This window comes from Pangasianodon hypophthalmus, chromosome 5, assembly GCF_027358585.1.
Source record: "Pangasianodon hypophthalmus isolate fPanHyp1 chromosome 5, fPanHyp1.pri, whole genome shotgun sequence".
Taxonomy (NCBI): domain Eukaryota; kingdom Metazoa; phylum Chordata; class Actinopteri; order Siluriformes; family Pangasiidae; genus Pangasianodon; species Pangasianodon hypophthalmus.
In genome coordinates, this window is record NC_069714.1 from 1,493,623 (window position 1) to 1,507,500 (window position 13,878).

The 13,878-nt window shown below is 36.2% G+C and overlaps 1 protein-coding gene across 1 annotated transcript; it reads left to right on the forward strand.

Annotated features, from left to right (window-relative positions):
• Positions 1-3,203: 3,203 nt before the first annotated feature.
• itm2bb (integral membrane protein 2Bb) lies at positions 3,204-13,148 on the forward strand. The gene is made up of 6 exons (XM_026911022.3): positions 3,204-3,418; positions 8,712-8,843; positions 10,224-10,439; positions 11,119-11,229; positions 11,580-11,730; positions 13,021-13,148. Exons 1-6 carry the CDS (start codon positions 3,338-3,340, stop codon positions 13,107-13,109), a joined length of 780 nt encoding a protein of 259 aa, XP_026766823.1. The 5' UTR covers positions 3,204-3,337; the 3' UTR covers positions 13,110-13,148.
• Positions 13,149-13,878: the final 730 nt, after the last annotated feature.

A 13,878-nucleotide genomic window follows, 5' to 3' on the forward strand; every position in this document is an offset into this window, starting at 1 on the left:
TGTGATCTGATGAGACTAGAGTTGAGCCAATTGGTCTAAAGCCAGAGCATAATGTCTGGCACAAACCTGTGATCAAGCATGGTGGTGGTAGCATCATGCTCTGGGGTTGCTTTTCAGCAGGAGGAACTAGAATGCTCGTTGCCATCACAGGAATAATGGATGGAACCAAATATGAGCAAATTGTTAAGGAGAACCTGAGTCAAAGCAGAGATTTAAACCCAGTTGAAAATCTGTGACCTGACAACTGCTGTCCACCAACATTCTCCATCTAGTTTGGCAGAGTTGGAGAAAATCTGCATTGAGGAATGGAAGAAAATGGCAAAAATCAAAATGTGCAAAGTTTATGGTTTTAAGTTTCGGGTTTATTAGACATGTGCACAAAATGTTAATGACAATTGTACATTGAAATGCTTGTGATGAGGCTCAGGTACTCTAGAGCTGGCAATACAAATATATATATATCTATATATATAGATAGATAGAACACAGAGATGCAGATAGATAGATAGATAGATAGATAGATAGATAGATAGATAGATAGATAGATAAACGGAGGAGGAGAGGAAAGTGGGTTAAAGAGATTATTTAAAAATACAATATATACAAAATATGCAGAATATATTATTATGTATAGTATGCATGCCTAGTTAGTACGTAAGTAAAGTACAGATCCTACTAACAGTAAACACTGGAATATGTGCAGTTGTAGTGTCTGAACAGTCCTCTATAGACATAGGAGAGTATAAAAAGCAGATGAAGCAGCAGTAAAAAGTAGCATTTACATTTTTTTTTTACATTTACAATTTAATTGGATGTAGTAGTATGTGTAGTGTGTAATAAATATGATCAGTATATCAATATATCAGTATATTGCACAGAGACAGGACTTAGTCCTTAGCAGCAGTGAAGTGATAATAGTGTCCTTAGAAATACTGCAACATCCCCAAAAAGTGAGAGAACGTGAATGTGAAGAGATTGTCCATGAATGTCCTTGAGCTGTCAGTGAGGTGAGCGGTGTGTGGGAGGTAGTGGAGGTATGACAGGAGTGACAGAGAGGAAGACGGAATAAAGCCTGGATTACAGTTTATTCAGGATCGTGATGGCCTGCAGGTAGAAACGGTTCTTCAGCCTGTTGGTTCTGGATTGAAAACACGTCTGCGACAAATAAAAGCTGTAGATTGCTGCAAAAAGGACAATTCACACTGCGGAAGTTTTTAGATTTTTTTTTTTGAAATAATCCTGAGGAGATCTAAATAATTTATTTCAATTTATTAGCAAAAATTCCATTATGAAACGATTAAATTTGATGTTGCAATACAACAAAAAAACAGAAATAATCACTGGGAGGTGTGTGTGTGTGTGTGAGACAAGGTGTGTGAGTGAGTACTTTCTGGAGGCTCTGTACATCCTGTACCTTTTTCTGTCAGCACCCATATTACAGGCCGCTTCAGAGGCATAGTGACACACGGGAGAAATATTCCTCTATCTCTTTTTTCAGGAACTGGTGGAACCATTCTACCGTTCTTTATCTTAAGTTCACTTCAATTAGACAAAGAGTATAATGTGTTCTCGAGAGCCTGTGATTGGATGCAAATTAGAGGAGTATCATAAAAAAAAAAAAAAAATTCAACCTTTTTCAACAGAAATGAAAAACAGTCCAATTAAAATCTGAATATCTACAAAACACAGTTTTACTCTTTGTGTATTTGTGTCTACAGGCTAAAGAGTTTTGTGCAAAAAATAAAAAAAAAACCCACCAATTTTGATTTTATGAGTACTTGATTATATTATGCACCTTCCTGGGAAAATAATATTACTTCTAATATGTAATTTTTTTTATTATTATTATTATCTAAGTACACTATATGGCCAAAAGTATGTGCACCCCTGAACATCACACCCGTATGTGGTTCTTTCCCAGACTGTTGCCACAAAGTTGGAAGCACACATTTGTACAGAATGTCTTTGTATGTTATAGCATTACAATTTCCCTTCACTGGAACTAGGGGGCAAGGTGGCTTAGTGGTTAGCACCATTGCCTCACACCTCCAAGGCTGTGGAATCCCCGCGCTTCAGCGGTTTCCTCCAGGTACTCTGGCTTCCGCCCGCAGTTCAGAGACATGCAGTGTATTCTGATTGGTATTTATGGCCTGTAGTGTGTGAGATTGTGCCCTGCACCCCGTCCAGGGTATCTCCCGCCTTGTGCCCCGAGTTACCTGGGATAGCCTCCAGCAACCCTGTGTAGGATAAGGGGTATGGATGGAACTAAGAGACTCAAACCTGTTCCCCTGTACACAAAGCGAGCTCCATGAAGACATGGTGTGTGAAGGTTGGAGTGGAAGAACTCGAGTGTCCTGCACAGAGCCCTGACCTCAACCCCACTGAACACCTTTGGGATGAACTGGAACACCGACTGAACCCCAGAACATCAGCGCCTGATCTCACTAATGCTCTTGTAGCTGAATGAACACAAATCCCCACAGCCACGCTCTGAAATCTAGTGGAAAGACTTCGCGGAAGAGTGGAGATAACTATAACAGCAAACACAGGGGGGATAAATCGGGAATGAGACGTTCAACAGGTGTGATGGTCCACATACTTTTAGCCATATAGTGTAGATTTGAAATGCCATGCTGCTGGTGGTTAGTTAGCGGTTACAGAATTCTATTTATCGACATATCCTTCAAAGGTGAAGATGGCGAGACAAGTACACCCCAGAGAATCCTAACTGGAGTAAAGGGCTTAATCTATTTAATATTCAAGTTGGGGTTCGGGGACCATCAGGAGTCTCTGAAGCAGAGCCCGAAGGTCCCTGATTTGGAAATCACGACTCTAAATTGGACATAATCCAATTTATTCTAGTTATTATCGAGTTGTAGTAATTATTAGCAGTGATGAAGTGGATGGGTTTAATAATAATAATAATAATAATAATAATTAAAAAAAACCCTCAATATGTCCAAAAAAAAAAAAAAAAAACAACAAGTGAACATATATGTGTGTGTATGTGTGTGTGTCGATGAATAGTTCAGGAATGGAAGGATTTATGGCTCTAATAAATAAATAAATAAATAAATAAATAAATAAGATATTTAAATAATATTATATAAAGTTGGAGATGCGCCCTCTGCTGACCTGTCATAAGCTTACAACCTTCAACTTCCGTGTGTGTGTGTGTGTGTGTGTGTGTGTGTGTGTGTGTGTGTGTGCTCGTGTTCATATCTGCGTCACAGCAGAAGCTTGTCGCTGGCTGGAGAAGAGGAGAGGAGAAGAGGAGAGGAGAAGAGACGCGCGGTTTCTTTCTTGTCTTTGATCTTTTCTAAATAAATCATCCATCATGGTCAAAGTGACCTTTAATTCCGCTCTTGCCCAAAAGGAGGTGAAGAAGGACAGCGAGACTCTTATTCCCGATGACAAGGTAACGATTTTGTTTCCACAACAAACATTTTCCTCGGCGCACATCAGAGACAGACGCAGACTAAACAAACGCGTGATGTTTTTCATGTTGTTCTCTTTGATCTCTGGATGAAGGAGAAAGAGCTAAGCTTTTACTTTAATGCTGTACTTTGATCCTGCCGCATGTCTTGTCTGATTTCTCTGTAGGGTGCTTTCATTTCATAGCCCATGTAGTGCACTGGTGTAGGGTGTAGGGAGTAGGGAGTGATTTGGGATGCTGCCTGTCAGGCTTTTCTCTGCTTTTTTTTCCCCCCACTAATTGTAGAATTGTTATACAGTTAAAATAGCAAGAAGGGAGATGGATTTGCTTCTCATAGCACACACACACACACACTCACACACACACACACACACTCACACACTCTCTTGTTCATGAGGTGATATCTTCAAGCGTATATCTTTGGTGCCTTTATTGTATTTTACAAAACATAAGGGTTCCACCCCAGCAACGATTAAAGGTACAGTCTAGTACCTTTTTTTTTTCCTGATTGCAAGGCGAAAAAAAAAAACAAATCCAGAACTCTTTTTAAAGATTTGCGTCTTTTAAAAAAAAATTCTATATAAAGCTGTGAATATTAAACGCTTTCAGACAGGTAGAACCCCATCAGGAAGCTAAGAACCACGAAATTATCCCTGAGGAACCCTCTAATCGTGAACGTTCATCAAAGATTACTATAAAGTTAACGCTCCTTATCTAACACGTAGTGCGCCATACAGGGTGTGGGATTCATTACGCTATACATTATATCATAATTAAAGAGCGAAGCTTCACAAGGAGCCTTCTAGCTTCAGGAAGGTTTCTTTCTGGGGAACTTTCCTGAAAAGAAAACACTCTGCCTTCAGGTTCTACACAGAACCTTGACTTTTATTCCTAACCTATTTAATAAGAGCTTTTAAACCATACCTTCGTATAAGAGCCTTTAAAACTAACCTTTATTTTAAAGAGCTTTTAAACCTAACATTCTTATATAAGAGCATTTAAAACTAACATTTTTATATAAGAGCCTTTAAAACTAACATTTATTTTAAAGAGCTTTTAAACCTTCCCTTCGTATAAGAGCCTTTAAAACTAACATTTTTATATAAGAGCCTTTAAAACTAACATTCTTATATAAGAGCCTTTAAAACTAACATTTTTATATAAGAGCCTTTAAAACTAACATTCTTATATAAGAGCCTTTAAAACTAACATTCTTATATAAGAGCCTTTAAAACTAACATTCTTATATAAGAGCCTTTAAAACTAACATTTTTATACAAGAGCCTTTAAAACTAACATTTTTATATAAGAGCCTTTAAAACTAACATTTTTATACAAGAGCCTTTAAAACTAACATTTTTATACAAGAGCCTTTAAAACTAACCTTAACTTTTTTTTAAATGTTTTTAGATGTAACCTTTTTAAATGAGCCTTTAAACGTAACTTTTTATGACATTTTTAGTCTTATTCTGTTTTTTTTTTTTTTTTTTAATAAAAATTTATAGACTTGGTGCTAGGTTATTAGAAAAAAAAAGGTTCTAGTACTCTAAAGGTTCTAAGCAGAACCCATTTGGACTTTAGTTCTACTAGATACGGTGTAAAAGCTGTTATTTTATTGATTTTATTATTGCATTGTTTATATAGTAGACTGTTAATTAAACAAAAAAAAAAGATTCTAGGTTGATCATTCAATCAGTCAATCACTTACCACGAGATGAACGAACACACACACACACACACACACACACACACACAAGTTGTTGAGAAAGGCATGAATGTCTGATTTGCCTTTCCCTTATCTGGGTGTTAATGTTTAACACATTCCAGCAGGAAGTTATTGGATTGAGTCATGTTATAAATTGGGAATTTTTTAGCTACTGTATGTATAAGAACATTGTTTCCATGCGATTGTGTGAGTGTGTGTGAGTGTGTGCGAGTGTGTGTGTGTCCAGGTCTTTACGTAAAAAGCGAGAGTTGTATTTAGTCCTAAGGGAACTTGTTAAATATTCGTTCCTGAGACCGCCATGTTGTCGTGCGTCTGTGAGAGCTGTTCACACACACACAGCAGTTTCAGTTACACGCAAAGCAGCTTTCCTGACTCGACGCTGAAATACCGGACGCTTTTGAAATGCAAAACCTGTTAGGGCAAGTTTTTTGCATGCGTATCTCTTTCTCGCTCTCTCTCACACACACACACACACACACACACCCACACACACACATACAGTGTGAACAATGTTTATCAGAAACATAGTAGAAAATGATGATGGTGGATTTTTTGTGTGCGTGCGTGTGTGTGTTTGTGGGTGTGTGTATATATATATATATGTATATATAGTGTGTGTGTGTGTGTTTGTGGGTGTGTACATATGTTTATATATATATGTGTGTGTGTGTGTGTGTGTGTAATTGTTTCGGTAGAAAACTTTGAACTTCAAGTGGAATTAATCATCTAAATATGTACTCTGGGAAAAAGTTTAAAACGTTGAAGTATAGCTTCAAATTGCTTCAAGTATAAAAGGCTACAATTTGCTCAAAGTAGCCTATGAAAGTATCATTTCAAGAAAGATTCACAAAATAAAAAGATGTCTGCTTCTCTTCACCACGGAACCAAGGAACCAAAGAACGTGGGAGAACATCAGCCAAGTGATAATTAAAAACAGCTTTATAGCTAATCACTCAAGTGTTATCTAGCGTAATAATAATAATAATAATAATAATAATAATAATAATAATAATAATAATAATCTAGCTGACTAGTTCATAGCTAGCTGCCTTTTAAATATAAAGTGTGTGTAGCAGCAGATCGATTACACCGCTGTGTATTAGGTCTCATTTGTGTTGTCTTGCATGTTGTTAGAGTTTAGATTCATTAGACGTTTACGTCTACATGAAGCTGCCTGATGCTAAAAAGTCACCTTATGACTTTATATATATATATATATATAAATATATGATTATAGACAAATGAGGGTTGATTTGTTGATTATAGACAAAATTTTTCTTTTGAAATTTGTGAGTGAAACTCAAACAAAAACTCACGTTTACAGACTTCAGAACAAAAAACAAAGCAGTTGTGCTTACTCACTTCCACCTCTGGTACACTGTGTATGACAGACAAACACAATCAGCATGTAGTTATACATTCATATACATTTATAGTTAGAAATATAGGGATAAATTCACATATTTACAATTTATTTTGATTTAATTTCATTTGAATGTATTTATTTCTGTAAAGCTGCTTTGTGAAACAATTTGAATTATTATTCTGTTGTGTTTAAGTCACATAATTTTTCAGCGTTACACAAAAGTTACTTAGCTGCTAATACTGACGTGGTGATGGCTATTAAGTACGTAGTAAGAAAAATATTAACAGTCTGAAAAAAACGAGGAGTTGAAATACAGACCTTATTAATAATAATAATACTAAAAAAAATGCCTTGACATTCATTTTTTTTTCATGATGACAACTTTACTTCCTTAAAATGTTAAAAACACAAAGACTGAAACCAAAAGGAAGCTATAGAACCTTGTTTAAAACAATGTGAGAGGGTTTTTTTTAATAAATTGCCATTTCTGTGATTAATATTATACACGTAATTAATATGTTAGATATTAAATACTTTAGTTACAGTGTCATTGGCAGTGGATTGCTGTTTTGTTGTCAAGCTTAATGTTTTATTTCAAGTTTATATGATGAATAAAACACAACGTGGCATACTACCACATTTGCCACTCTTATAATTTTTTAAGTTAATTAATTAATAAACAATGCATTGCACTTTTAGCCATTTATAGTTATGTTATGTTGTGGGACTTCCGAGATAGTTCTCACTTGTTCTCACTTGTGTTATCGCAGCTGTAGAGTCGTTCCCTCACCATTATAATAATAATAATAATAATAATAAGAAGAAGAAGAAGAAGAAGAATGTTCAGGATGTGAACATTCTTATTCTTCTTATTATTCTTCTTATTCTTAAAATAAGAAGGAAGGGAAGCATATTCCATTTAAACCATTTTATACATAAACACATCAGTAATACGCTGATTTAAAATAAATCAAGCTCCGACCTAGTTGACTTTCTGCTGTTGTGGATGGTCTCATGTAGATACCCAAAGAATTCATACTTCCCAAAAACCCCAAGACTCATCTGTTCTTCAGTGGAAACTCTGACCTGGACAGTGTACTGCTGTAGTCATAAAGACCCTGCTGCTCGTACTGAACATCCTTTCAACCCATTATATACCATTATATACCATTATATACCATTGTAGAAGGGTAATGATTTATAATCGCACTATCCTTATGATTTATAATCGCTCGACTCCTCGTAGGATTTCTTCCTCATGTAGTCTCAGGGAGTTTTTCCTTGCCACTGTCACCTCTGGTTTGTTCATTAAGGATCTAACTCTAGTTATTTACATTACAATATATATTGTCAAAACGCTATACAAATAAAATTGAATTGAATTAATCCAGTACAAGAAAATACCTACTGATACATATTGTTTGCTTTGCTTATAAAATAAGTGAAGTTTGGTTTTAATCTAAGTCTAATATAACAACATATTCAGACTAGTATTATCTACAGTGTTAGATAATCAACGGACCATGAATGTAACCGGTTTTATTACGTCAAAACGAAGGACAAATATGTATAATGAGGCACACATGATAGCGAAAATCAAGACATTTTTTGGAATACCTAAAAAAAAAAATGCGTATAAGTTAAAGTGTTCACAGATTCTTCAGGCAGTTCATGGAAACATTTTTTTTTCTAAAGACATTTTAAAAACTGGATCTAGAGAGAGAGAGAGAGAGAGAGAGAGAAAGAGAGAATGAAAGATTGGGTTGGGTTTTGTAAAGGCTGGGCTCAGTCGTCATTCCCATGTCCAGGCATGCCTTCTTTATGGATTATTGCAGATTATTGCAACATGATCAGGAACACGTACTTGAAGGCTTTAATGCAGATTCCGCACACACGCATAATTGGCCGTTGTTTTGGATCGGGTCTGTTTACATACGGGTGTGTCACACTGTTCTGCCAAACAAAGCTTCCATTTTTCAGCCTCCAGCCACGGACCAGGAGCAGACAGACACTCGGCCACGGGGTTATATAAGCGCTAGAAGCTTTTATTGTACACACTTCTCGCATTCTGTTGAATGAATAGATAAATTTCGCAACTTCACCGTGACTTTCTGGTGTGAATTTGTTCTACACAGTGAGCCCTGACCTGCAGGAATATGTTACGTGTTTGTTTTTGTCTCTAGGACCCTGAGGCGGCGCAGGTTGTGGGCCAGCCTTCAAGGGCGTGGTGCTGGTGCTTCTACCTGGGACTGGCCCTCGTGCTGTCGGGTGTGGTTGTGGGCGGAGCTTACCTGTACAGGTACTACGTGCTGGAGGTGAGGTCACTGCATGAGACTTTTCTCCTATGGGTTTGATATTCTCAGTATATTATAGAGAGTATATTATAGTCTTTCACAAATGTGCCTACATCTACAAAAGAAAGAAGGAAAGAAAGAAAGAAAGAAAAAAAACCTGGCTTGAATATGCATCTTTACTGCACACGTGGCAGTGAATTTAGTGTAAATTGCCTAGTTATCTGTATATGCTACCAGAGTTAAACGTTTTAAACGGCATTCTTGTCCTTGTATCTAATGAGCAACTGCGAATAAAAAAACATACTCAACAGTTAACATGATGAAATGCTAAGCAGCGTTTTCTCCTTACGTACTGCTTTGTATTCAATTCAAATGGGAGCCACTCCTAACGCATTGTTGCTTAATACATTATACACTCCCTTTCCAATTTATTAGGAACACCTGTACACGTGCTTATTTATGCAGATATCCGATCAGCCAATCACGTGGCAGCAGCACAATGCATAAAATCAAGGTCAAGAGCAAAAAAAAAAAACATCCTGTTTGCGCAGGGTCTGCAGGCTGAAACACCTTGTTGATGAGAGAGATCAGAGGAGAATGAGCAGACTGGTTTGAGCTGACAGGAAGTCTAGAGTAACTCAGATAAGCGTTTTTTACATTTGTGGTGAGCAGAAAAGCATCTTCACCCAGTTTAAAGAGAAGTAGTGCAAAAAATCCAAATCGAACATTAACGCACTCATTCTAATCATTATTGTTTCCGTAGTTATAACTTACACAGTGACTTAATAATCTAAGGGTATTAATAAAGTGATTAAAAGTGTGTTGTTTAATGTGGTGAGGTTTTCTGTAAAGAGACGTTTATTTCACATTTATGGAAGGAGTCTCCAGTGTCAGTGCTTTGTAACAGTCAGTCATTTTTCCTCCATGGGAAAGTCTTCAGGAATTTACGCTTTGGGGTTTTTCTTGGTAACATGATAAGCTGTTTTTTTATTGTCTTATTAACTTCAAGAGAGAGAGAAAAACACAACAACTGTTTATAGCTGCGATAATGTACGTGAAAACAGGAACTAGCTTGTCTTGTGGATGGACTATAAACGGATAAAAAGTATGACGTCCTTCATTAATAAATGAATGCAAGTTGCAGTGGTGTAAGAGGAATAAAACACTTGTATAGGAAAATAATCAGAGTCTCATACCACTAAGTCATTGATTATTTCTTCCTTACTTATGTTTTATCATCATAATAATAATAACTTTTTCTGAACTGTTATGAAATCCTGCGTGAGATAAAAGTTAGTTGCAATAATCAATGTTCATGAACCTGACCTGTACCTTCTCAAGAATCCCGATGTCTGAGTCATGTGGTCTTTCCTGTGTGTGTGTGTGTGTGTGTGTGTGTAGGAAGGGCAGGTGTTTGTGTGCGGCGTGAAGTACCGTGAGGAGAACTTCAGGATCCAGGAAGAGAACGATGACCTGGTGGAGGAACCTGCAGTGGGCTTGCGTAGGATTGACGAGATCGTGCGAGTGCTGCAGGACGAGGAGGTGGAGCTCATCGACGTCCCGGTGCCCAACTTCAGCGACAGCGACCCGGCCGTCATCGTGCACGACTTCAAACGGGTGAGGAACATCCGCACACACACACACACACACACACACACACACATGTATCACACAGGCACACAACACAACACACTGTTCAAATCGTTTTGATTCCTTATCTACTACTATTATTATTATTATTATTATTATTAGCACATACAGTGTCTTTCGGTGCCATGAATTGAGGTGATTGTAAATAAAAGTTAAAATTCCTAGCAATCAGACAATCCCTTTAAATAAATATAGAATTTTAAAATTAAGTTAATTTTTTAAATATTATGTATATATATATATATATATATATATACACACACACACATATATATATAACACTATATATACAGTAAATTGAATTGAATTTGAACTATCAAAATTTATACCCAAGGATGATTTTTTTTTTTTTTTTCCCCTTCTTGTTGCTTGTTGTCCATTTTATAATTTATTTCAAATGTGTCTTGTCAGGACAGATATAATATATTACGAAACTTTAGCCTAATTATCACAATAAGAATTATAATATAATATACATACTAATATTATATAATAACTTTCTGTAATTAATAGGTCATATATATATATATATATATATATATATATATATATATATATATATATATATATATATATATATATATATATATATATATATATATATATATGTGTGTGTGTGTGTGTGTGTGTGTTATGTGATTCTCAGAGGCTGACAGCGTATTTGGATTTGAGTTTGGATAAATGCTACGTGATTCCCCTGAACACGTCCGTGGTCATGCCTCCTCACGACTTAATGGATCTGCTGGCCAAGCTCAAGGTGAAAGAATATTTACTGTTTATTTACTTTGCTTTTTAGGTCCTGGACTTGCAATGGCTCAGTCACATCGGAGAAATAAGCTACTAATAAATAAAAATATTCTGAAGGTGGATGTGTACATGTGCAAACTGCTGACATGCTCTGTGTAGGATTTGGCTTTAAGAATAAATATTGAGTGTAAATTAATGTAAAACCGGAGGGCAGGTACTAAATTTGCATTTCATTATATTTACATTATAATTGTATTTAATGTATGCAGTAGTGACACTGGGCTTGAAAATCCTTGTGTAAATCTGTGCTGTGTGTGTGTGTGTGTGTGTGTGTGTGTGTGTGTGTGTGTGTGTTTCCAGGCCGGCACCTACCTGCCACAGACGTATCTGGTGCACGAGCAGATGATTGTGACGGAGAAGCTGGATGACATCGAGCCCCTGGGTTCCTACATCTACAAAGTGTGCCGAAACAAAGACACGTACAGACTGCAGCGCCGAGACACCATACTGGGTAGGAACACACACACACACACACACACACACATGATCCATGTTCCCCTCTATCGTGACTATAGCCCCAGTCCCAGTTGAATAGAAGCAGCCCCATAGAGTGATGCTGCCACCACCATGCTTCGCCATGCTTTGGGTGATAAGCTGTCTTGTTTTTTTTTTGTGCCAAACAAGCTGTGTCTCAGAGGTCTGATCTCACAGCTAGCATTTCTTCACGCTTCACTAATGACAGCATCATCTACCTGATCACTGACGTTGTACCTTAAGCCAAGTGTGATGTAAAATTTGACAAATTCTGTCAACTCCGCCATTTGTCAGAACCTTATTATGTAATCATGTGGGCTATATTTGAAAAAAAAACTAGATCAGTTATGTGTTTTTATAACATACAGTATTTATCTCATCTTCACAAGATGGTTCTCTTGTAGTAAAGAAATGTTTTTTTTTAATGAGAGGTTTTTCTCGTAAGTAGGTGGTTTTAGTGATGAGATGTTTTTGTAGTAACAGGATATTTTTCTCGTAGTAACGCAATTTTTTTCTCGTACTAACGAGATGTTTTCTTTGTAACAGGATATTTTTCTCGTAGTAACGCAATTTTTTCTCGTACTAACGAGATGTTTTCTTTGTAACAGGATATTTTTCTTGTAATAAAGAAATGTTTTTCTCGTAAGTAGGTGGTTTTAGTGATGAGATGTTTTTGTAGTAACAGGATATTTTTCTCGTAGTAACGCAATTTTTTTCTCGTACTAACGAGATGTTTTCTTTGTAACAGGATATTTTTCTTGTAATAAAGAGACGTTTTTTTCTTGTAATAATGAGACCCTTTTCTCGTATAACGACATGCTAATGGGGATTTTCTTTTCTTGCATGACAGCAATGCAACTCTGTATAAAGTTTCATTATGTATACTTTTTCTTTTTAAGCATTTCGAGCCACTTCCTTAATTCAACATGGTTTAGTTTCACATTTAATAGGAATAGGAATAGTAAGGGGAATGTGACCTGATGTTGATTGACTCACCTGGTTTTTCCGAAAAAACGGTTTTAGTGACCAAAACGTGTCAGAAAACGACGGGGGGAGACGTGTGTTACTAGCGATATCAGTGTGTTAGGGTACAGCACAGCAAACACTGACAGATTCTATCATAGCATGATAGTCAAAAAGGTTATTTACATATCTGTTTCTGGCACACACACCCACACACACCCACACACACACACACACACACACACACACACACAGAAACACGTGCAAAAACACATGATATCCTGTTTCTGTTTCTGATAAACAGGTCTGCAGAAACGTGAAGCTCTGAACTGTCGCAAGATCCGGCATTTCGAGAACCACTTCGCCATGGAGACCCTGATCTGTGAGCTGTGATGAGAAAGAAAATAAGATTGAAAGAGAGAGAGAGAGAGAGAGAGAGAGAAAAAAAAAAACAAGCGAAAGAAAGGGATATTTTTGTTTCATTTTCAGTTTTTCCTGTTGCACATAAAATCATGTTCATGCTGTGGATCATGTAATGATTGCTTCAGTTTCCATTATGCGATAAGCTTCTCTAATTCTTGTTCATGGGTATCATGTTATAAAATAATGAGTGTGTGTGTGTGTGTGGAGAGAGTGTGTGTGTGTGTGTGTGTGCATGTTTCATCTGGTTGATATAATCTTTATGTAGTTCATTTTTTTTTTTATTGTTGATTTGTTCTCTTGGTATTGGATGATATTCAGTAACACATTTCATATTTTCGATATGAATTAGAAAAAAGATGAGCCTTTTAGAAATCTATATTCGAATAAATTCAGATCTAGATCGAATGTATGTGTATATTTTCAAATTAACAAAGGATATTCTGGCATGAAGGTAAAAATTAAAGTCATTTTTATACCACTGAACCATGTTGTGCCTGTGGCTTTAACAGTTGAGAATAATAAAATTGAAGGAAAATTATTTCTAGACTTCTCGCCTAATCTTAATATAACCTTCATAATCAGAAAAACAAAATGTGTGTAGATGAACCAGAGTAAGTGTAATGCTAATTTATATAACAGCCTTTCTGTAGTAGTAATAATAATAATATTAATAATATTAATAATAATAACAATAATAATAATAATAATAAAGTCTTAAACTGTCTTCATGGTGTGTTGA